This window comes from Panthera uncia (assembly GCF_023721935.1).
Source record: "Panthera uncia isolate 11264 chromosome D3 unlocalized genomic scaffold, Puncia_PCG_1.0 HiC_scaffold_8, whole genome shotgun sequence".
Taxonomy (NCBI): Eukaryota; Metazoa; Chordata; class Mammalia; order Carnivora; family Felidae; genus Panthera; species Panthera uncia.
The window spans coordinates 36,390,313-36,415,633 of NW_026057586.1; the positions used below are offsets into that span (position 1 = coordinate 36,390,313).

The 25,321-nt window shown below is 42.8% G+C and overlaps 1 protein-coding gene across 1 annotated transcript in view; it reads right to left on the reverse strand.

The window, feature by feature from the left end:
* MOCOS (molybdenum cofactor sulfurase) overlaps positions 1–25,321 on the reverse strand; it is a 55,998-nt gene that overhangs the window by 14,223 nt on the left and 16,454 nt on the right. Inside the window, exons 7-11 of the mRNA XM_049619512.1 lie at positions 19,853–19,969; positions 17,811–18,269; positions 10,566–10,728; positions 4,139–4,217; positions 2,756–2,877 (exon numbers count right to left, since the gene is read on the reverse strand). Of these exons, the coding sequence (XP_049475469.1) occupies positions 2,756–2,877; positions 4,139–4,217; positions 10,566–10,728; positions 17,811–18,269; positions 19,853–19,969 (940 nt within the window). The remainder of the gene's footprint in view (positions 1–2,755; positions 2,878–4,138; positions 4,218–10,565; positions 10,729–17,810; positions 18,270–19,852; positions 19,970–25,321) is intronic.

Genomic DNA, 25,321 nt, shown 5'->3' on the forward strand with positions numbered 1-25,321 from the left:
AGATACCTCCCCCCACCAACCCATGCCCTTTGCATAGACCTTTATTGTCACCTTTATGTTAGTGTCATTGTGTACTGGTAGGTCGTTGCCTCTAAACTTAGATCTTGGAGGACCACAGCCGTTGCTTCATAATCTCAGCCAGCATCCTAAAGACCCAGCTGAGCCCCAAGTAGACAGCAGGCACCAGGAACCATTGGGCCTTATTCTATCAACTCATTTAGATGGTGGCCCTGGTCCCGTCGAGCCCCACTCCTTGCATGTCCCTACTCGGAGTGCCCATCTCTCTCTCCCCTTTCATCACGTCTCTAAGCTTACCCACTCCCAAACACCATCAGCTCACCCCCTCAGTAAGAGCAGCATACATTTATTCCCGTTCTCCATCACATAGCAACTCAAATTCTTGCACAACTTATGACATGACAAACTGTCAACACTTCTAAAATGTGCAAGTATTTTACATCCGTTGAATTCTCTATCATACGTATTCAGGGATTCATGGGTTCATCTGTGCAGGTCACTAGATCCAGTCACTGGTCCCCATACTGTCACAATGTTACTCAGATTTACAAGCCAGTCTCTCTGGGAGCTAATCACTAAGCCAGGTCATCCTTACACAAATCAGTAATGTGGCAGTGACCCCTTCATTCATTCATCTAGTATTTACTGAGCAACTACTATGTGCCAGATGCTGTTCTGAGCACAGCGGATGCAGCACTGAACAAAGTGCACAAAAATCCCCGTCCTCCCAGGGCTTAAAATCTATCACAGTCTAATAAACAGAATAACTGAGTGAAATGCATGGCCTATCAGATGCGAAAAGCACCCCACAGAAAATAAAACAGGGAACGAACCACAGAGGTTCAGGTGGGGGCTCTGGTCCTGAGGAGAGCAGTCAAGCCGGCTTCCCTGAGAAGCTGGCACTTGAGCAGACACCTGAAAGCGATCTCTTCTTCCCATGTGGTACTGTTAACTTCCAAGTACAGTAAAACCTTGGATTGTGAGAAATTTGTTCTCTGAGTGTTCCGCAAGATGAGCAAACCTCTCTCTCTCTCTCTCACTGTGGGATTGTGGGTGATCATGTCCCATGCTTGGATGGTCAGTCTCAAGCTGCAGTGTTTGGCAGAAATCAGTGATTTTTCAGAATGTGGGAAGGTGCCCACAGCTGGCACTAGTGTATTTTTTTGTCACTTCAAAGCACCTATGGACAGTCCTTTGTTTTTCCATACAAGAGGAAGCTTAGAAATGTTTTGCTTCATTTAGGTCAGGCCTGCCTGCAGATATAGACCTTTTCTTCTGCTGCCTTATTGCCAGTAACATTAAACATAGTATCTGACAAGAGTTCATTAATACTGTACTGTAGGGGCACCTGGGTGGCTCAGTCGGTTAAGCGTCCAACTTCCAGCTCAGGTCACGATCTCACAGCTCGTGAGTTCAAGCTCCATGTCGGGCTCTGTGCTGACAGCTCAGAGCCTGGAGCCTGCTTTGGATTCTGTCTCTCTCTCTCTCTCTCTGCTCCTCCCCCACTCAGGCTCTCTCTCTCTCTCCTTCAAAAATAAATAAACGTTTAAAAAAAAAATTTTAAATACTGTACTATAGTCAACATCTGTTAGTGATAATGAAAGTTGTCCTATATAATAACCCACCTCTCTCTTGTCTCCCTCACACCAGTCACAAAGGTTTTTAAAGGTAAGTACAGATTAATTTTTCTTTATATTTTGTATTTACTTTATTATTTTGTATCATATCACTGTACTGTAATCATTTTTATATGAATATTTTTGGGTCATGGAACAAATCATCTGAGTTTCCATTATTTCATGGGGAAATTCACTTTGCTATAAAAGTGCTTTGGATTACAAGCCTGTTTCCAGAACGAATTATGCTTGCAAACCAAGGTTCTACTGTACTTTCTTCTCTGCTGTCTCCCTTCAGCTCACAACAGCTATGGCAGGAAAAACCACCAGCATTTTTATAAGTCGAAGGCATTGAAGTCTACACCTGTCTGGGCACCAAGAGGCTCCGCATTGGCCAAGTTCTCAGGCATGTGGTGACAGAGCCAAGACCAGCAACCAAGTTTTCTCGTTCCCACATACAAACTGAGGACATAGCAAGCTACCAATGTTTGTTTGTTTGTTTGTTTGTTTGTTTTCAGGGAGAGACAGAGCATGAGCAGAGGAGGAGCAGAGAGAGAGGGAGACACAGAATCCGAAGCAGGCTCCAGGTTCTGAGCTGTCAGCACAGAGCCCGATGCAGGGCTCGAACTCACAGACTGTGAGATCATGACCTGAGCCCAAGTCGGATGCTTAACCGACTGAGCCACCCAGGCACCCCCAAGCTACCAGTGTTTTTATATAACCCAATGAAATTGTGCTTCTAAACACGACAGACTGAGAGCACTTGTCAGAGGCGAAACAGCTGGGTGGAACCCCACCTCTACCTCCTCGGGGTCATCCTAGAGACCACACGTGGGTCCTGTGGACCACCCTGCTTTCTGCACAAGAGCAAGTCACCCTGGGAATTCACTTCAGGGACTGATTTTTTCTTCAATGTTTATTTTTATTTTTGAGAGAGAGGAAGAGAGAGAGAGAAGGAAGGGAGGGGCAGAGAGAGGGGGACAGAGGATCTGAAGCAGGCTCTGTGCTGACAGCAGCGAGCCCGATGTGGGGCTCGAACTCATAAATCATGGGCTGATTTTGATGTATGCAAGAGTAAACCCAAGTTCCTGTCCCCTAAGAACCAACCAGAAATGTGATACCTTTGACCCGCTTCTTTGCACTTCTTTGAAAGTTTGAACTTTGTTTGAGCAACTGACATGGATGGCCAAAAAATCTTGACAACCAGCTTGAAATTTTTTCTCCACAATTATAAGTATTTACCCTGGGGGAAAAAAGGGGAGGAGTGGTGAATGTTCTATAGTATTCCTTTAAGTAATAATATAAATAGCAAAAATATTTTCAATTGTAAGATATAATACAATACAATACAATATAATACTAAATGTAATGTAAATACAATATTGGGCCCCAGAGAGAAGGGAGCACTCAGGAAGCTGCAGGCGAATACCCAAAGCACAGGAAGACCCAAGGTCCGGTGCTCATGCGAAGCCTTCAGATCAGATAAGAAGCTTTGGAAGTTCCTCTTAAAAGACCTTGTTTATGTCCATTATAGCCACTGAATACCACAAAGCTTAGAATTTGAGAGCTTCCAGAGCAATATTTTGCTTTAGGAAGCCCTTGAACCCAGACATATGTTCTGGGTTTTTTACCACACACCAGCGAATCTTTTCCCTCATGGCCAGACCACATGGAATAATAGGTCTGGTCTGTGGAAAGAGCACTATGCCTCTCAGTTACCAGTATAAGTGCATTCAATGATCCAGTCTTTTAAAAACTCTTTTAATATCAGAGACTTTTAAAGTATAATTTCAAGAATTTAATTTTTTTATTCAAAAAAATTTTTTTATTTTTTTAAATTTTTAAGCAGGCTCCATGTTGGGCATGGAGACCAACACGGGGCTTGACCCTGAGATCAAGACCTGAGCTGAGATCAAGAGCCAGACGCTCAACCGACTGAGCCACCCAGGAGCCCCAAGAATTTAAATTTTTAAAAATTATTCTAAAATCTATCCATCACCAGAATCCACAATGCAAAATTGCTAATAACCTACATTGGGATTACAAGATAGACATGTCCTTAATTTTTCCTGGATCAAATAGCTGCCTGTCTGTATGTAGAAAGGGAAGAGTAGAATGAAACCTCATTTAGTTTCACATTCTCTTCGATGCTTTGAGAGATCGCACTGAAGTCTGTTTTCATTCATCTGAGCACTGATGGATCTGAGAAGAGACCTAACTACCTCTTTATTAACCAGAAAACAGCATTCCTCTCAAATGTACAACCAGGAATGCACCTTGTAAATAACAGCAGGTATCCCTAAATGGCTAGGGAACATGCTTGGTAGGTTTGAACAACAGCAGGGGGCAGTGTGGTCAGCATGGAGTTCATGAGGGGAAAGAGGCAGCAGACTGGATGGGAGGGGGCGGTGCACCTGAGGGCAGATCTACAGGGCATTGCTCTCTTCCCCCTCTGTACTACCCTGCAGATGGACCTGAGATTTTTACCTGTGGCAGAGTCTCACCTGTCCGCACAGACCTTGCTTTGGCAAATCTGAGTCCGTTCACCATTTTCCTCAAGAGGCACCTCTATAGGCTCCATCCCTAATGAACAAAGGTTAGAGACAGATTTACCATCACGCAAAAAGAACAACAATATAAGTGTAAGTCCATTATCACAAAGTATACAAGAATTGTCATGACCCTGGAAATTGATTGCATCAAATAATTGGCCAGGTCTTGGAAATCTCTTTGTAACACAGAGATTCTCTTTAGCACGGTCATCACCAACAATAGCCTGTACACCAAACAGCCTTCTTACGGAAGACCCTGCACTCAGGCAGTCACATCCACCGCAGTCACATCCACCACAGTCACATCCACATATGTATATTTATATAACACTATAAATCCCTTAGAAGATTTCTCTACCTCTGGGTGACTCCACATACTAAAGCCATTGTTTTCCCTTACATCCTTTAGAAATAGGCAGGCATGAAGATTCATTCTGTAAAGATATCAGCATGGAGCGGTATTTCTCAACAGCTCCTGGGAGTCAGCATCCAATTGGATTCCTGCGCCAATCATTGTTATCATGATGGATAGATAGACAGGTAGACAGACAGACAGAAATAAAACTGTTACTATGTTAGTGGGGTTGGGAAGCTTTTTAAAAAATTAGTTACATGTATCATATGTATGAAGGAGTATAGAGCATATGTATGTAACAGTTTAAAGAATAATAGTTAACACTCATGTACCCATTAGTCATCTAAAGTGGTATCCATTCTTTAATAAAATCAGAGTGAGATACGTGGATGAAATGAGAGGAAACTAGCCCAATGCCATTAAGGTGTGAAAGACCTTTGGTAAAGGCTGAAACTGCCAGGCCCTCTGTCACTCTGCACTCCTTGTCCTCCATGAGACATTAAGAGTATAGGGAAAGGCAGGAAGCCAAGGCACCTGAGCAGAATGTGTGGTGGCCCCTATTCTGTGGACACTCGAAAAAGGAGCTCCTCCTGTGTGACTCACCTGTGCCCTCTAGCCCTCTCAGCATGGCTGCCAGTCACACCGCTCACACTGTCCCTCAGGCAAGCTCATGTCATGCTCGCCTGCATCCCTGCCCCTCTTGGTCCTTCTTCATCACACAGAGCACAACACAACACAGCAAACTGGTGCATCACAAGCTTCAGATCATGCCTGCTGCTCAGGCCCCGTCCATCACAACAGGGCTTTCACCACGACAAAGACAGAGATGCAACGATTTGAGTATCTAGAATTCCATAGGGAACTACGTCCCCTGCTTGTCTGCACCTTACACATGCACAGCCAGTTCCACACTCCTGGCCCTGTGTGGGGAAAGCCAGAAGAACTAACCCAGAATGCTCAAAAATTTCAGAGAAGGAATGTGTTGTGCTGAGTAATTATAGATGCTGTCATGTCAAAAGAGTATGGATGGGAGAAGGATATGGTGGAGGTATGCACGCACAGGGGAGAGCAGTACAGCAAGCTTGGAGCATTGGTTATGAGGAAGTAACCACAGCAGTGGGGACAATGTGGACAGTTGCACACCCTGGACAGCCAATGGCAGGCCTGTGCTCAGCCTCTTTGTATCCTTACCCAAGGCTCTAAATAAATCACACAGGGTCTTTGGCCTTCAGCTGCCTTCTAAAGGTCATTGCAGGCCTCTGGTTAAGACCACAAAGTCTGGAAGCCATCCATGAATTGAACTCAAGGGCCCCCAACAAAGTTCATGGCAAATGAGTTCATTATGTACTAAGCCCTATGCTCAGATCAGAGATACTGAGAAATAAAAAAGCCTGACCTCTGGATGCCTAAAATCTTTGGGAGTGACAAATCACACACATGAAACCATTAAAATGTCTTGTTTTACTATTTATTATTTAGTTTGTCCTGTCATGCATTGCCAGAGGATGCCCTTACTCCACCCACAATACAGGAGACCCCTGAAAGTGAGCAGAGTATCTGATACATGGTGAGAGGGGGTACAACACCACCTCACAAAGTGCTGCTGATTTGGAGGGGAAGATATTGGGTATTTGTTTTCTTTCTTTCTCCCATTCTTTACATTCTGGGACAAACCCTACTTAGTCATGATATATATTTTTATGCTTCAGAGAATAGAAAGGAAGAGAAGCAATCTACTCAATTATTTTTGTAAGTTAATATCCTGGGTACCTAAACTTAAATAAGAAAAGCACAGTAAGAGAAGATGATGTATCAATCTCACTAATAAATAGGCAGAAAAAAAATACTAAACACAGTATTAGCAAACCAAATCCATCAATGTAGCAAAAGATCATTGTCAAGTAGTGTTTTTCCCCCCAAGAGTCCAAGGATAATTTACTACTGGACAATCTACTAGTGTAAGACATCACACTGATAGACTATAGGAAAAAAAATATGATGACCAACAGATGCAGAAAAAGCATTCAATAAGAATTGACTACTAGTCACCATTTGGCTAAATAAGAAAGGAACTACTTTAGCCTGGTAAAGCAAATCTACCAAAAACCTACAGTAAGCATCATTCTTATTTTTGAAACTTTGAAGCCATTCTATTCAAATCAGTAATAAAGAAGGATATCTTCCATCACTGCTCCACCATTATATAAGAAGGCCTAGCCAAAGCAATAAGGTAAGAAAAAGAAAGAAGATAAATAAAAATTAGAAAGATATGATACTACCATTATTAGAAGACAATATACCTATTTACACAGAATATGCAAGAAAATCTTCAGACCAACTAATAAAACTAATAAGAATTCAGAAAAAGTACTGGGTAAAACGTTAACATACAAAAATCAATAGTGTTTCTATATGCATTGATAGCCATTAAAATATTTAATAGAAAAAAAGATAGTATTAAAAATATTCCAATAAACTATTACATAGCAAAAAAAGTGTAAAAGTTTCTGGAAAATATTATTAAATTTTGGAGTAATTAAAAAAGTCTTAAATGGAGAGAAACACTGTAAATAAAAGACTGGATATTATATGATGTAAGTTCTTTTGAAATTAATATATGATACTACAATCAAAATATGATTACAAATATATGACTGCAAAATATGTGATTTTGCAATAAAAATCCCAACAGGACACACCAATAAATATACAGAGATTGTCAAAGTGGATAAAAAAGCACGAGCCAATTGTATGCTGGATACAGGAAACTCACTTTAAATATAGTGATATAGGCAGATTAAGAGTAAAAGAGCTAAAAGGCATCCAAATCGGCCAGGAGGAGGTCAAACTTTCACTCTTCGCAGATGACATGATAGTTTATATAGAAAACCCAAAAGATTCCACCAAAAAACTGCTAGAATTGATTCATGAATTCAGCAAAGTTGCAGGATATAAAATCAATGCACAGAAATCGGTTGCATTCCTATACACCAACAATGAAGCGACAGAAAGAAATCAAGGAATCAATCCCATTTACAGTTGCACCAAAAAACATAAAATACCTAGGAATAAATCTAACCAAAGAGGTGAAAAATCTATACACTGAACACTATAGAAAGCTTATGAAAGAAATTAAAGAAGACACAAAAAAATGGAAAAAGATTCCATGCTCCTAGATAGGAAGAACATATATTGTTAAAATGTTGATACTACCCAGTGCTCGCTTCGGCAGCACATATACTAAAAATGTTGATACTACCCAAAGCAAACTACACATTCAATGCAATCCCTATCAAAATAACACCAGCATTCTTCACAGAGCTAGAACAAATAATCCTAACATTTGTATGGAACCAGAAAAGACTTCGAATAGCCAAAGCAATCTTGAAAAAGAAAACCAAAGCAGGAGGCATCACAATCCCAGACTTCAAGCTATACTACAAAGCTGTAATCATCAAGACAGTATGGTACTGGCACAAGAACAGACACTCAGATCAATGGAACAGAATAGAGAACCCAGAAATGGACCCACAAACGTATGGCCAACTAATCTTTGACAAAGCAGGAAAGAATATCCAGTGGAATAAAGACAGTCTTTTCAGCAAGTGGTGCTGGGAAAACCGGACAGCGACATGCAGAAGAATGAACCTGGACCACTTTCTTACACCATACACAAAAATAAACTCAAAATGGATGAAAGACCTCAATGTAAGACAGGAAGCCATCAAAATCCTCGAGGAGAAAGCAGGCAAAAACCTCTGTGATCTTGGCTGCAGCAACTTCTTACCCAACACGTCTCCAGAGGCAAGGGAAACAAAAGCAAAAATGAACTACTGGGACCTCATCAAAATAAAAAGCTTCTGCAGAGCAAAGGAAACAATCAGCAAAACTAAAAGGCAACCCACAGAATAGGAGAAGACATTTGCAAACGACATATCAGATAAAGGGTTAGTATCCAAAATCTATAAAGAACTTACCAAACTCAACACCCAAAAAACAAATAATCCAGTGAAGAAATGGGCAAAAGACATGAATAGATACTTCTCCAAAGAAGACATCCAGATGGCCAACCGACACATGAAAAAATGCTCATCATCAGGGAAACACAAATCAAAACCACACTGAGATACCACCTCACACCTGTCAGAATGGCTAACATTAACAACCCAGGCAACAACAGATGTTGGTGAGGATGCAGAGAAAGAGGATCTCTTTTGCATTGTTGGTGGCAATGCAAGCTGGTGCAGACACTCTGGAAAACAGTATGGAGGTTCCTCAAAAAACTAAAAATAGAACTACCCTATGACCCAGCAATTGCACTACTAGGCATTTATCCAAGGGATACAGGACTGCTGTTTCAAAGGGACACATGCACCCCAATGTTTACAGCAGCACTATCAACAATAGCCACGGTATGGAAAGAGCCCAAATGTCCATCCATGGATGAATGGATAAAGAAGATGTGGTATATATACACAATGGGGTATTACTCGGCAATCCAAAAGAATGAAATCTTGACATTTGAAACGATGTGGATAGAACTGGAGGGTATTATGCTAAGTGAAATTAGCCAGAGAAAGACAAACATCATACGAACTCATTCATGAGGACTTCAAGAGGCAAAACAGAAGAACATAAGGAAAGGGAAACAAAAATAATATAAAAACAGGGAGACAGGGAGGGGGACAAAACAGAAGAGACTCATAAATATGGAGAACAGAGGGTTACAGGAGGGGTTGTGGGAGGGGGGATGGGCTAAATGGGTAAGGAATCGACTCCTGAAATCATTGTTTCACTATATGCTAACTAATTTGGATGTAAATTCTAAAAAATAAAAAATAAAATTAAAAAAAAAGTAAAAGAGCCATCCGGAAGGTATAAAGACAACCTACAGAATGGGAGAAAATATTTGAAAATCATAGATCTGAAAAGGGACTTCTACACAGAATATATAGAGGACTCTTACAACTCAATAATTCAAAAACAAACAAGCAAAGAATCTTAATAGATATTTTTCTGAAGAAGATATACAAATGACCCATAAACACATGAAAAGATAATCATTAAGGAAATGCAAATCAAAGCCACATACGTACCACTACACACCATTCTGATGGCTATTAAAAAACAAAAGCAACAGAAAATAATAAGTGTTGAGGACGTGGAGAAATTAAAACCATCATACATTGCTGGTGGGCATATAAAATTGTGATGCAGCCACTTTGGAAATGCTGAACACAGAGTTCCCACATGACCCAGCAATTCTACCCTTCGGTACAGACTCAGGAAAATTGAAAACATGTCCACACAAAAACTTGTACACAAATGTTCACAGCAGCATGATTTCGAATAGCCAAAAAGTGGAAACAATCTAAATATCCTTCAACTAATAAATGGATTTTTTTAATGGTATATCCATGCAATGGAATATTATTCGACAATATAGATGACCCTCAAAAACATGATGCTAAGTGAAAGAAGCCAGTCACATACAACACAATCCCATTTATATGAAACATTCAGAAGAGGCAATTGTGAATACACCAAAAAACTCCTGAACCATACACTTCCCACTAGCCACATTTCCTGTGCTCAATAGCCACAGGTAACTAATGGCTACCAATCTGGACTAAATAGATACTGAACATTTCCATCATCAAATAAAGTTCCATTGCACAGAGCTGATCTATACTTTTATATATATTAGTTCATAACAAAAAATCAACAAGGAAGAATTGAAGTTTGAGTACATATCATGACAGGTGATGGAAATAAAGAGAATATAAGTAAAAAGATCAAATTTTATATTTCTTTATTTTTCGAGTGATTCATTAGATCTTTACCTCTCTCCAGAAATTTCTCTAAACACAAGGAGCAGAAACATTTTGTTGTCTTTCAGACATCATTTCACTTCCTTCAGGATTATTTTAATATTTGGCAGAGGAAAACCTATTATTTTTCTTTCATGGGAGAAGAAAAGCTACTGTTGACAGTTAATTCGTAAAGACAACCCAGTTTTCGCACCTTTGGCTTTGATGACCATGATCTTTTGCTGCAGGTCAATGAAGGGCTGGATCAGGCAGAGCCGGGGTTCCTGCTTCTGACTCAGGCAAACGCCATTGTGATTCACAACCATCCAGCTCCGGTCATACAACAGCCCTTGGCTTCCTATAGGCCACTTGGTCACCTAAAGAAAAAGGTAAGTATTTTAGGGCAGGGCTCCTCAAAAATGGTCTTCACATTATTGCACAGTGGCTGCACAAGTACAGACAATCTTCATGAATTCAGGACATACTCTTGGAGGAGGAAATGAAGGAAAAAAAGAAAGTAAAGCAAAGAAGACAGTGCAAAAGAGACCGTGAGAGAGCTAGATACCTTCCATTCACCCTCCAGATCCACTTCTTACCTTTCTCCTCTTCGAGCTGTCTTTTTTTTTTTTTAACTTGTTTTATTTTTTATTTTTTAAAATTTACATTCAAATTAGCATACAGTGAAACAAAGATTTCAGGAGTAGATTCCTTAGTGCCCTTTATCCATTTAGCTCATCCCCCCTCCCACAACCCCTCCAGTAAACCTCAGTTTGTTCTCCATATTTATGAGTCTCTTCTGTTTTGTCCCCCTCCCTGTTTTTATATTATTTTTGCTTCCCTTCCCTTGTGTTCATCTGTTCTGTGTCTTAAAGTCCTCATATGAGTGAAGTCATATGATTTTTGTCTTTCTCTGACTAATTTCGCCTAGCATAATACCCTCTTGTTCCATCCACATAGTTGCCAATGGCAAGATTCATTCCTTTTGATTGCCGAGTAATCCTCCATTGTATATGTATACCACATTTTCTTTATCCATTCATCCATCAATGGCATTTGGGCTCTTTCCATACTTTGGTTATTGTTGATAGTGCTGCTATAAACATGGGGGTGCATGTGTCCCTTCGAAACAGCACACCTGTATCCCGTGGATAAATGCCTGGTAGTGCAATTGGTGGGTCGTAGGGTAGTTCTATTTTTAGTTTTTTGAGGAACCTCCATACTGTTTTCCAGAGTGGCTGCACCAGCTTGCATTCCCATCAAGCTGTCTTTTACATGGATAATGTGTGTGCATGGAGCAACATTCAGAGAGAACAAAAGTGTGCATGGAAAGTACGTCTCCACCCCACCCAGTCCCCAAGCTCCCCTTCCCATAAGCCTCCATCACTCCTGCTTTCTGTATATCCTTCCACAGTGGTGAATTCCTGTACAGACATATTTCTTGCACAAATTATGGCTACACTGGAGTGGTCACTGAGTTGATCCACTTTAAGTGTATAAGTTTTCCCGAATTCTTCATATTTCTACAAAATTAAAATGTAAATTACACCCACTGCCTATATTGATCTTGCAATCTAATACCACTCTCCAATATAAAAGAACTGGGATTCCTTGGAGAAATGGTTGATTCTAGGACTGGATCAGGAGAATCTGGTGGTGGTAGAAAGGTAAGGAAGTATCCAAAAAACAGAATGATGGGAGTATGGCAAAGGGATGCAGGAGTCAACTGAAAGCATGCCTCTGGCCAAGACTACTCAAAACAATTTGAGCAAAAATAAGAATAATGATGTAATATTGGATTATAACCTAACATATAAAATAAATATTCATGAGTCAATACCAAAATAAATAAATGCTTGAATAAATAATAAATACACAAATACGTAAATAAGAAAAGTTAAATCTCCTATACAGAAGAACCTCAAAGAATCGATGTAGATGCTCCCCACTCAAGAAGGTGGAGCCTAACTCCCCACTCCTTACATGTGGGCTATACTTACTGACTTGCTTCCAAAGAGTTCAGTATGGAAAGGGGGTAGAGGAGAAACTTTACAGTGAACAAACTTGGCAAACATCATCTCAACCTGGATGAAGAGGGTTCACATCAATAGTGATAAGTCATGTTGATAGTATGTACTAATGATATGCTTTGTTATGAAATGATATGATATATGATATATATGATATGATAAGAATAATACTTTACCTCTGTGGTCTTCCTCCCCCCAAAAAAAGCCCATAACCCCTGTCTAATCATGAGAAAGACATCAGACAAACCCAAACTGAGGGACATGCTAAAAAAATACCTGACCAGTACTCCTCAAAACTGTCAAGGTCATCAAAAATAAGGAAAGTCTGAGAAACTGGTACAGCCCATACAAGCCTAAGGAGACATGACCGCTAAATATACTATGACATCCTGGATGAGATCCTGGAACAGAAAAAGGGCATTAGGGGAAAAATCACGACATTTAATTGAAGTATGACCAGGTCTTCATAGTAGCTTTGTCCACAGCTTAGTTGCTAATAGCACTCATGTGACAGCACATGCACAGTAGCCCCGTAAGTGAGGGCTCTTCTGGAGCCAGCTCTCCACTGAAGAGAAGCACAGGCGAAGGTGGAAAAAAACGCTTGTGAAATAGTTAAGAGACAATCATTCTTGAACCAGTTGTGAATCAATTTCATGCACTTGTTTTCCTCTGAGCACTAGATTCAGCTACCCGAAAGAACCTGAAGACTTCATTTGCGGGTAACAAAGAAAGGGAAGCAATTTTTAACGAAGGAGCATTTTGGGGAGTGGGTCTTCCAGTAGAGGACATCAGGAAAGACCGACGCACCACAGAAAGTAAAGGAAAGAGCTGCCTGGCACAGGGGGAGGGTGCAGAACTCAAGGAAGAAGAATACAGGAAATGAAAATGTCATGTAATGGGGGGTGGGAGTACTCTGGAGACTGAGACCTGGGTTTAAATCCCACCTCAACCATTATTAACTTTGAACAACTTCCAAACCTTCCTGAGTCTTGGCTTTGTCATAGGTAAGATGGACATTATTCTCATTTCTCATAGTATTGGCTAAAAACTAAAATGAAATATAAAATGTAAAGCAACTAAAATATATCAGATAATCAATAGATGTTAATCCCTTTACCTCTCCCATCAATTTTTCTTGTGTATCAAATACTCTGTCCATAAACTGTAGCTGCTTCTGTTAGTACAACACCCGAGCTCAGCAATATTATGGTCTATTTAAGCCTTTATGGGTGAGCCCAGAAACCATCATTAAATCATTATTTCTATAGGAAAACATGTTTTGAATTACAAATCGTTTTTTAGAAGACAATGTATTACTGGAGACAATTCTCCATGGTCTCTCGTTTCTGCTGTGTGTCTGCTGTAACAAGCAGAAATACTCATTTCCCTTTTGTTCCAGACTACCTTTTTGAAGATGTTTGTATAACCTCTGGGGAGGAGAACAGGTTTGCTCATAGTCTAGTATTATAATGTCTTCCTCCAGAGCAACAGCCAGGCAGGTTTACTCGCATCCCATTATGAAAACAAGTCAGGTTCCCTGAGCAAGGGGTTCCTCAGCCATGTGCACAGCATCCACCTGGGCCCCTCTGTACCCCTTGTTGGGACTTGGGGGGCACAGAGAAGGAATCCGACCACGAAGCTCATGCAACCTGCTGTTCTGTGAGTAATAAAGCCCTTTATCTCTGAACCAGGAGTCTCATGCCTTTTGCCAGCATTGAGGACACTGTGGTAGACTATCTTGTTAGTTTACAAGGAGGGTAAACTTCAGACTCTTCACAGTTCTTCACAACTATTTGTTCAAATAGGTCTATAATTTTCTATCCTTTAATTTGTCACCTTAAAATTTAATGTGTTGGCTTCCCCCTTCTTCCTTTCTTCTTCCTCTTCATCTGAGCCAAGCTTTCAGCCAGTGTGCACATGCTAAAGGAGAGGGGAACCCCAGTAAGGTGGGGTTTGGTTACATAAGGTGGAGTTGAGCAAATAAACATCTGTTGAAGATATGGAAGCCAGGTTTCTCACAGGGGTTGCAAGTATGGAAAGGGGGATAGATAGAATAAACTCTGTGGTGTTGGAGTGAAAGTGGAGGTGTTAGTGGGAAATCAGGAGCATGGCTAGCTGACATAGGTGATAGACGGATAGATAGATAGATAGATAGATAGATAGATAGATAGATAGAGATGTGTGTGTACACACAAGTATGCAGAGTATTCCAAAAGTCTTAACACATACATATATGTGGTAGACAGAATAATGGTACCCCCAAACATGTTCACATCCTAATCCCTGGAATTAGGCAAAAGGGACTTGAAGGCATGATTAAAGCTGAGGACCCTGAGATGAGGAGAGCTTCCTGGATTATCCAGGTGGGCCCAATCTCATCAGATAAGTCCTGTTAAAAGTTTACAATAATTTGTCACAGCAGCAAATATTTCTAAGCTCTGTACACTGAGAGGGCTTGGGAGTAATAACATCCCAGAAGCAAGAATCAGACTTAGCAAGCAAATATATCTTTCTCAGTATCATTTATTGTCTAATGTAAGAAGTGAAGTGCCTTGATGAAATTGTCAACTCCATTTCTCAGGCAGGGGAAATACAGAGTGAGTCTAGAAGCTATTGTTGCACCAGAAAGTAAAGGAATGCTCGAAGAATGATGGGGACATATCAAAAGGACACAGGAGCTGACTTGAAGGAGCTCATAGTGGCCAAGTCTGTGGCAATTTAAGCATCACAATAAATATTGATGAGCACCTGGGTGGCTCAGGCATCCAACACTTGATTTCAGCTCAGGTCATGATCTCACGGGACATGATTGAGTCCTGTGTCTGGCTCTGTGCTGAATGTGGTGCCTGATTGGGATTCTCTCTCTCTGCCTCTCCTCTGCTCATGTGTGCATGCTCTCTCTCTCTCAAAATAAATAAATAAACATTTTTAAAAATAAATTAAAAAATAAGTACTGATAATGATGGGTTGTAACTTTTTGAGCAAAATAAGAATACATGAGTTCATGCAGATACAAAAAGAAAGAGAGACAGAAGAATTAATGATGAAATAAATATGGAAGAAAGAAAGGTCTATCCTATAATAGAATACCTACTGATAAATCTAGAAGGAATGATAGAATTTCTTAAATTACCATTTTGCAGTCATCATACCAATGACTGATTTAGGCACTGATGTAGGTTGCCCACCAATAGACGCTAAATCTAGTGAATAAAAGTTTGACAAGGAACAGAGTATTTACATGTTCTCAAACTATCCCTCCACAAACATTGGTTAATTATTTATTAATGAACTTAATAGTAGAGAAACCTGGCAGACCCCATGTTAAGCAAGTGATAAAAGTTAAGTCACCAGCATTGGAACAAATCAACAGTTATGTCTCCTTCTGGGATGCACTGAGAAAGCATAGTATAACTCTTACAGAATTTCTGCCCAAAATACAGAAATCATAAGGAAACCTCAGATAATACCATCACATGGGTGGTTAGGAGGACTTGGGAGGTGACGAGGTCATGAGGGTGGAGCTGTCATGTGATTAAAGGTCTTATAAAAGAGGCCCCAGAGAGCTCTGCCACATGAAGACACAGTGAGAAAACTCTATGAGGGGCGCCTGGATGGCTCAGTTGGTTAAGTGTCTGAATTCAGTGCAGGTCATGATCTCACGGTTTGTGAGTTCGAGCCTTGCATCGGCCTCTGTGCTGACAGCTGAAAGCCTGGAGCCTCCTTCAGATACTGTGTCCCTCTCTCTCTCTCTGCCTCTCCCCGACTTGTACTCTGTCTCTCTATCTCTCAAAGATAAATAAACATTAAAAAAAAAAAAAAGAAAAAGAAAAGAAAACTCTATGAATGAGAGGTGAGCCCCCATTGGACATCAAAACTGCCAGCACCTAGATCTTAGATTTTCAGCCTCCAGAACCATGAGAAATAAATATTTGTTGTTCACAAGCCACACAGTTGATGATACTTTGCTAGAGCAGCCTGAATGGACTAAGATATCCATCCACCAGAACTCTCTCGTACACCCCACTTCTTGCCTTGTTGGCCCTTATCACCAGTGTGATTCTATTCATAGGTGGTGTTTGGTCCTGTGTCTGTTTCCCTTCTGAGATGTTGCACTCTCTGAGGGAAGAACAATTTCCATTTGCTCATCAAAATGGTGCTGGCCCAAGGCCTGGCAGGTAGCAGGTGCTTGGTATGCAGTTGTTGAATGAGCAGATGGATAGAAGACCTTTAGCAAACCTTGTTGAGTATCAGTGTCCCCATCTGTAAAATGGGACACTAATTCCCGCCCAGAGTATCTCCGCTATGTGGCCATCCTATGGAACATGACCTGTCCGTGAAAATAAGAGTGCTGACACACAGGGGAAACATGGACTCCACATCCTCCTCCATTAGAGAGTGAAGGTGAACTTGCCTGTTTATGGTCTCCTTAGAGGACAGGCTCCCATGGGGCCACCCTGAAAGGCAGGCCACAAACAGCCATGACCATGATATCTCTGACTAGGAACCAGCAAGCCTGTTATCCCAGAGCCTCAGGAGTCTGAGACCTTTGCCTGGGACTTGGGACACACTCAGATTATAGGAAGATAGCCTCGGTTTGGCCATAGAGGGGTATCAGGACTGACTGGTCAGTCTCAAGACATAATGTAGTTCATATCCACAGGGAGGGTTGAGCAGAACAAGTCACAAAAAAGCATTGACCCAAGGAATCAGCAGACCTGGGCTAAAATCTTTACTCTATCATTGATTACTAGGCAAAGTACCTAACCTCAATAGCCCTCAGGCTCCATATCTATAAAATGGAGATGACATTACCACGCACTGCAAATTGTTGTTTTATTTTTTTAACTTTTTAAAAAATATTTTATTTGTTTTCAGAGAGAGACAGAACATGAGCAGAGGAGGGACACACACACACACACACACACACACACACACACACAGAATCCGAGGCAGGCTCCAGGCTCTGAGCCATCAGCACAGAGCCTGACACGGGGCTCAAACCCATGAACCGTGAGATCATGACCTGAGCCGAAGTCAGACGCTCCAGCGACTGAGCCACTCAGGCGCCCCACATATTATTGTTTCAAAGATGGAACCAAACAAAGCAGGCAAAATACTTCCGCAGGGAACCAGCACATACACTCGGTGAAACTTACATCTATAATTATGCAGAGTAACTAGGTATCCACCATTCAGAAACAGGGCCTCTCAGGAGTCCTAAGCAGAGCCATGTTCAAAAGTCAGCCCAAACCAAGAGAGGCAGGAGAACAACTCTTCATGTCACAATACTCTGAATATTATTTTGATTTTCTGCATGCTTTGCTTTCTGTACTTTTTTCTTCATTTTATCAAAACAATGTCATAAAGTAAACAAACAAACAAACAAACAAACAAAAAAGCAGTCTCCGTGCTGCCATTAAAACCCTTACCTCAAATGCAGCACAGGATTTAATCGGGTAGAGGTAAAGGTTGGTGATGACATGTGGCCCAAGGCCCCCATCCAGGACTCCTGCTGCTTTCTCTGAAGGGGTCTGCTGGGTTCTGGTGGCCATCGGCAGAGGTGGGCGCAAACCCACTGCAGCCACAATGCTAGACAAGTCGTTGGAAACCCCAGAGTCTGTGGGAGCATCTTCCCGAGGTGAGGAACTACATCTGTCCACGGTGGCAGGCACGGCGTCCCGAGCCTCGCTCTCTGATGGGGCTCCCACCTCCCCAGGGGTGGTCTGAGGAAGAGGCTGGCCATCACACTGGTGCAGTTGCATTGCTATGATGAACCTGAGAAAGGCCTGAGCATCCTCAAGTGTAGACATATATCCAAAAGAAATCCTCACAGATCCTGTAGGATGCCCATCTATGAGGTCCACATTGTCTCCACAGACGTGACCAGCCTAGAATAAAAGGGAAATAAGTCATTCAGAGTGACTCATTCCTCAGGGATAAATCAGAAATGGTTTTGTAGAAGAAAATTAACCCAGGAAAACAAAATGGCCAACACTAATACGTGCTGTGTGCCTGAGGCAGGGTTTCCTGAGCACAAGGACTCCCTTTCTAGAGTCTCACTTTGCTCAAGTATAAATTGGGGTCAATACCAATCTCAAGGGATCATTAAAAAGTTTAAAAGAAATAGTCAGGGAAGGCATTTACGCAGAGCCACACACAATGCCAACCCACAGATCCCTCAAAAGATGGACCAAAGTTTCAGAAGCACTATGGGTCAGCTTCTTGGTCTACCCAGGGCTGTGGCAGGAGAAACACCTTCTGGATGCTCCCTGGAGCCTCCCTCAGAACCAAAGGGAGGGCCGTGTCCCTGATAGCTGCCCTTGACAACAAGGCCAGACAGACATGCTCCCTCTGGGAGTGACCAGACAAGGCCTATCCAAAGCCAAAGGTAGGCTGGGTGCTCCTACTGGGAGGTGGAGAGAGAAAGGCAAGAAATCCCCAAGTCTCTCCAAGCTGGGCTGCCCAGGGTCAGTCATTGCTCTAGCCACCCACTTCCCTCAGTACTGAATCCAGGCCAGCCACACAAGAGCTGGGGCCACAGTACTCCGCAGGATCAAATATTATATCTGGAACTGCATTTGTTTGTATTCTGGGACTTCCTCTCTCTTTTGAAATAAAATCCAGTTTGTGGTTGGTTGGGATCTAGTATATACAATATTTAATGACAACAAAAGAAACTCAAGTTAGAAACTACTCCAAACTAAATAAGAGTTCTTTGCCACTTGAACAGTTCTTATCTTTGCCACTTGAACTATTCTTATGAAATGGTTCAAAATATTAGCTGTACCCTGAAGTGAAAAACCTCAGCCAGGAGGAGAGGCAGGGATGAGAGGATTCTGGGAGATGCAGACTGGCCCCTGGAAGAGTTTGTCCCCTCGCCCAGCGATGAGCTAACTCTAGTGTGAAGATGTTCTGGTAGGACTGAACTAGGTAAGGGCCCTCTGCACATAGAAGCACATTCTTGCGTATGTTTGCCCCGTTAACACCCATATTCTGCCTTTAAATTTTTACCCTTGGGGCGCCTGGGTGGCTCAGTCGGTTAAGCATCCGACTTCGGCTCAGGTCATGATCTCACAGTCTGTGGGTTCAAGCCCCACATCGGGCTCTGTGCTGACAGCTCAGAGCCTGGAGCCTGCTTCCGATTCTGTGTCTCCCTCTCTCTCTGTCCCTCCCCTGCTCATGCTCTGTCTCTCTCTGTCGCAAAAATAAAATAAAAAACATTTAAAAAAAAATTAAAAAAAAAAAAGAAGAAAAAAAGAAAAAAAAAATTTTTACCCTCAAAGCAAAATATGAATGCTACAGCGGTACTGTGTTTTCTTTTTTTGTTGACCCCTTTTCCTTCGCAGATCCACAGGGTGGGCTCGGAGAAATGAGCCCAGCCCACAGAACCAGCCCTCACCCCAGCCATGAGACCAGCCTCCAGGGTGGCTGAAGATGCCACCACTGGGTCTTGCTGACCACCATTACCAACCTCAAGATGCTTCCTGACCATCTCGTCGCTTATCCCCAGGTGCCTCTGGCAGGCCCCAGTGTTACAGAAGCAGCCAGTTCGCACATGGATGTTGTAAAGACTGGCCATCTTATCCACCTGTGGGGTCAATATGACATGAAACCAGTGTTAAGGATGTCGTTTTATTCTGATCACCTGCATCAGTATCTGGACCTCTTTCCTAACAATAAAATTAAAATATAAGCTTGGAATTTTGCTCCCAAGTGCCATGATCTGTCATGGGTTTATTAAAATGTCACTGATAATTACAGTTTATCCAGATGGATTATAATGTATGCTTGAGAAAACTGAAAATACAAAATTCAGGCCAAACTCCCAAGTTAGGAGCTTATGTTTCAACAAATAGTACCATTAAGAATGAACAGAAGATTCGAATAAACATTTTTCCAAAGAGGACATACGAATGGCCAAGAGGTACATGAAAAGATGTTTAATATCACTAGTCATCCAGCAAATGCAAGTCAAAGGAACAATGAGATATCACTGCACACCTATTACAAAGAAAACAGAAATAACAAGTGTTAGAAACAATGTAGAGAAAGGGGACCCTCATGCTCTGTTGGTGAGAATGTAAATTGCCACAGCCTCTGTGGAAAACAGTATAAAGGCTCCTCAAAAAATTGAAAGTAGAACTACCCTGTGATCTAGCAATCCCTTGTGAGTAGTTATCTGAAGAAAATGAAAATATATGTGCACCCCATGTTCCTCGCAGCATTACTTACAACATCTAAGACATGAAAACAACTTAAGTATCTATCAAAGGATGAATGAATAAAGAAAATTGGTATACAGTTACAATGGAATATTTTTCAGTCATAAAAAAAGAAAACAAGGAAATTTATCATTTGTGACAACATGGGTGGACCTTGAGGACATGATGCTAAGAGAAATAAGTCAGACATAGACAGGGACATGAGTGGGGGATGGGCTAAATGGGTGATGGGCATTAAGGAGGGCACCTGAGATGAGCACCAGGCATTATAGGTAAGTGATGAATCACTAAATTGTACTTCTGAAACCATTATTATAATATATGTTAACTAACTTGGATTTAAATTTTTTAAAAATCAGATACAACTTTAAAAAAAGGCAAAGACAAATACTGTATGATATCACTTATAGGTGGAACAAAAAAAAAAAAATCAAACTCATCGATATGGAGAACAGACTGGTGGCTGTCAGAGGTGTGGGTGGGCAAAATGAGTAAAGGTGGTCAAAAGATACAAACTTCTAAACTTCTAGTTACAAGATAAATAAGTCCTAGGGATGTAATGTACAGCATAGTGACTATAATTGACGATACTGTTATATGTGTGTTTGGAAGTTGCTAAGAGAGCAAATCTTTTTTTTTTTTTTCAACGTTTTTTATTTATTTTTGGGACAGAGAGAGACAGACCATGAACGGGGGAGGGGCAGAGAGAGAGGGAGACACAGAATCGGAAACAGGCTCCAGGCTCCGGGCCATCAGCCCAGAGCCTGACGCGGGGCTCGAACTCACAGACCACGAGATCGTGACCTGGCTGAAGTCGGACGCTTAACCGACTGCGCCACCCAGGCGCCCACTAAGAGAGTAAATCTTAAAAGTTGTCATCACAAGAAAAAAAAATGTGTAACTATGTATGGTGATGGATGTTAACTAGATGTACTGTAGTCATCATTTTACATTGTATACATATATCAAAAAATTATGTTGCGCACCTAAAAGCAATACAATATTATACGTCAATTTTATCTCAATTTTGTTTCAATTTGACAGAGACAGTGCCAGTGTGCATGCAAGCAGAGGAGGGGCAGAGGGAGAGAGAGAGAATCCCAAGCAGGCTCCCTGCCCAGCATGGAAGCCTCCGATGTGAGGCTCGATCCCACGACCCTGGGATCGTGACCTGAGCCAAAATCAAGAGTCAGACATTCAACCGACTGAGCCACGCAGGTGCCCAATTTTATCTCAATTTTTTAAAATAATAACTTAATTTTCTTAAACAGGGACCACATGCTCCCGTGAGATTTGCAGCCTAGACGTGGAGTGGCTCCTTGGCATCCTCTGCACAGGGTTGATCACAGAGCAGTCCCCAGCTGAGCTACCCCTCGGAGCAGCCTTGTCGGGGTGCACAGCCTGGCCTACACACATTACTGTGTTGACACTGTGCATTATCAATTTGCTCTCCATTGTGTCCCTTACTCGGGGTTGAATCACAGAATTGCTGTTCAATCTAGAAGTTCCAAGACTCTTTCCTGTCTCCTGAAGACTCTGGGAGGTGATCTGCTTTCACTCAAGGCTCAAAGGCAGGGCTAGCATGAGGGATAGTTGCCAGGTTCCTCTGGCTATGAGTCAAGGGATCCATTCTCCCAAGGGTCTAGGAGCCCGATGAGAGTCCTCAGCCTGGGTGACTTAGGCTAAACTCAGGGGAGTCACCTAACTGCATTTGGGAAAACAAACACGTCGTGCCCAGCTGGGCAAACCTTTGAAACTTTTCTCCCTGGGAATTCACAGTGTAGGATGGCCAGAGGCAGCCAGGAGCCGTACGGTGCTCTCCACAGACCACAGGCCACCACACGACCAGCACATGCTCCCAGCCAGGCTGTGCACAGCAATGGTGACTCTCACCCTGTTGAGACCATGGCTGTCTTCATTTTAGCTGTCTCCCCTGGACTGTCAGAGAAGAAGCCATTGTCTGGGTTGAACTGAGGGGGACTCAGGAAAACAACTCTGCTCCTTTACTCTGGGCAAGTAGCTCAGTGACGTGGAGGCCTGCTAATGAAATCCAGGGGTCCCCTGGCTCTCTGAGCTGAGACCTAGCAGCACCACTGGGTCTGGCCCACTCCATCTCCAGAGTCAGGTGGTCTCCATTCAACAGGCAGCTGCTAGGGAAGTCCCCTCATTGCCCCACCCCAACTCCTGCCAAGCGGAATTAGAAGGCTCCAGTGGCCACCCCACCCCCACCCCACATTCACTGTTCCAGTTACCACTGCTGCGACACAAGCCACCAAACGTGGGGGGATAAAGTAGCAGCCATTTTATCGTGCTCACAGCTACAGTAGGTCAAGAATTCAGAAAGAGCACAGAGGAGACACTTGACTCTGTTCCATGATTTCTCGAGTCCCAGCTGGGAAGTCTCTGAGGCTGGGAGTGACATTGTGTCTGGGAGTTGGGATCATCTGGAGACTTACTTATGCATGTGTGTGTCTGGTCCCCCAGCCAGGAAGGCTCAAAGCAGGACTGCCACCATCATGTCTGTGCTTGGCCTCTCCACATGGCATGGCTTCCTCACAACATGGCAGCCTCAGGGTAGAACTTCTTACATGGTAACTTGGGGCCCAAAAGTGGATGTCCCAAGGAATAATGCTGATGTGGCATTGTTTTTTCCACCACACAGCGTCACCTTCTGTGGCACTTTGCTGGTTATGAGAGAGTCACAAACCCATTGAGATTCAAGAAGAGAGAAGGCCCCCATCAAGAAGAGGATGTGGGTGCAAGAGGCTCTCTGGGCCACACCTATGCTTCCTCCTAATTCCCCATCATGAGGCAGTACCCTCTCACCTTGAGCCCTATGGGATCCCAGCCTGTGCCCAGCCAGGTGAAAGAGTTGGTTTCTGCGGCAGGATGAGCACTACATCCTGGAAGGCAAGGAACCAGCCTGACCACAGTGCACACTGGAGCCTCCCCGCCCAGGAGCCTCTATCCTCACTGTTTATTGAGCACTTGCTTCATACCAGTGCCCCTTGCTCAGGCAGTATATACTATATCTCATTTAATCCTCATCAGCAACACTATCAGCAGGGTACTTAGTTATCCCCATTTCATGGAGACTTGGAGAGCTTACATTAACTTGCCCAAGCTGAGAGAGCCAAGCAAAAGGCAGTCAGAATCTGGACCCACATTCTTAACCACTGTGTAGAGTTACTTCCACAGTGGGGAGAATGAAATTAGGAGCCCTGGCTATCAAAAACGAGACCCTTGGGGCACCTGGGTGGCTCAGTCAGTTAAGCGTCTGACTTCAGCTCAGGTCATGATCTCACAGCTTGTGAGTTCGAGCCCTGCATCGGGCTCTGTGCTAACAGCTCAGAGCCTGGAGCCTGCTTCAGATTTTGTGTCTCCCTCTCTCTCTGCCCCTCCCCTGCTTGTGCTCTGTCTGACTGTCTGTCTGTCTCTGTCTCTCAAAAATAAACATTAAAAATTTTTAAAAAAAAAAGAAAGAAAGCTCAATTATTTTACACATCCCGTGAAAAGAGAGCCAAACCCCACTATGATGCATTTGATCTTTCTAAAGGCCACCAAAGTCCCTGTGGAATTTCCACATGGTTAAGTGGCCCAGGAAAACCATGCTGGGCTTTCTTGAGCCGGCACAGTTGGTCACACCTCAGCCACGGAATCCATTCATGATACGAGCCTCCTCTACAAACGCACAGAGGGAGAAACACATCCCGTGTGTGGCCTCGGGGAACCAGAATCCTGGTAAAGTCAGTGGGGCACCCAGACAGGAAGCTCTCCGCGCCTAGGCTCTTCCTTCTCTTCGAGAAGTCTCTGGGACAACGAGGAATTCTTTCCCTGCTCTGCCTGCCACCGCACATGTCATGGTCACCCGCCTGCCCTCCTCCACACTCGAGGGAAGTACAACTTATTTGGGTCCAAGAATGAAACTTACTTTACCCATCACCCAGAATAACACATTTAAGAAGGCAAAACTTTTACTCTTGATGCATTTTCCATTTGCCACCCGCCCCCCGACCACCACCACCAAAAGCATTCAAAATTGCCTGTTTCTTAGCGGCGTCATGCTGCCAGCGTAAACTAAGGGGTGTCTGCACGGTAAACCCACCCAAGAGACAACCTGTGGTTGTAGAGGGTCCACTCCCAGATACGAGTAAGAATTAACACGTCCCCAGAAGAATATTTCTCAACTGTGTTCCTCAGATAGTTTATGGCTATTGAGAAGGGGTGGAGGAATGATTCCTTGAGAAATTCTGCATTTAACAAAGGTGATAGGGAGTATGGCTTTCAGGGGAAGATGAACACCTTCTTCCAAACTTATCTGACCATCGAACCTGCTCCTCACAGAGCTGCTCTAGGAACCCAGGCTCTGGGAAGGGCCTTGTGCTCCCCATCCCCGCCAGTCTGGGACAACACATCTGGTCACCATGGCAGAGTGCCTGGTATGCCTCTGGACATTTTGATGGACTGAGTGGTGACCGGCTTACTCAGTTATGGCAAGGACCCAAGCAGTTCCCAAAACACAAACCACTATTTGCACTGTGTTCATGGGAAAAATAGATACAAAGGGTATTCTGCACAAACTATGTTATAACCGAACTACTAAATCTTTCCAACTCATAATATGCACGAACCATGGCAGAAACAAGGGCTTTTGTGATACTAAGGACAGCACTTCTGCTTACCATAAAGAAAGAGTTCTGAATTCCAGGCCACATTCA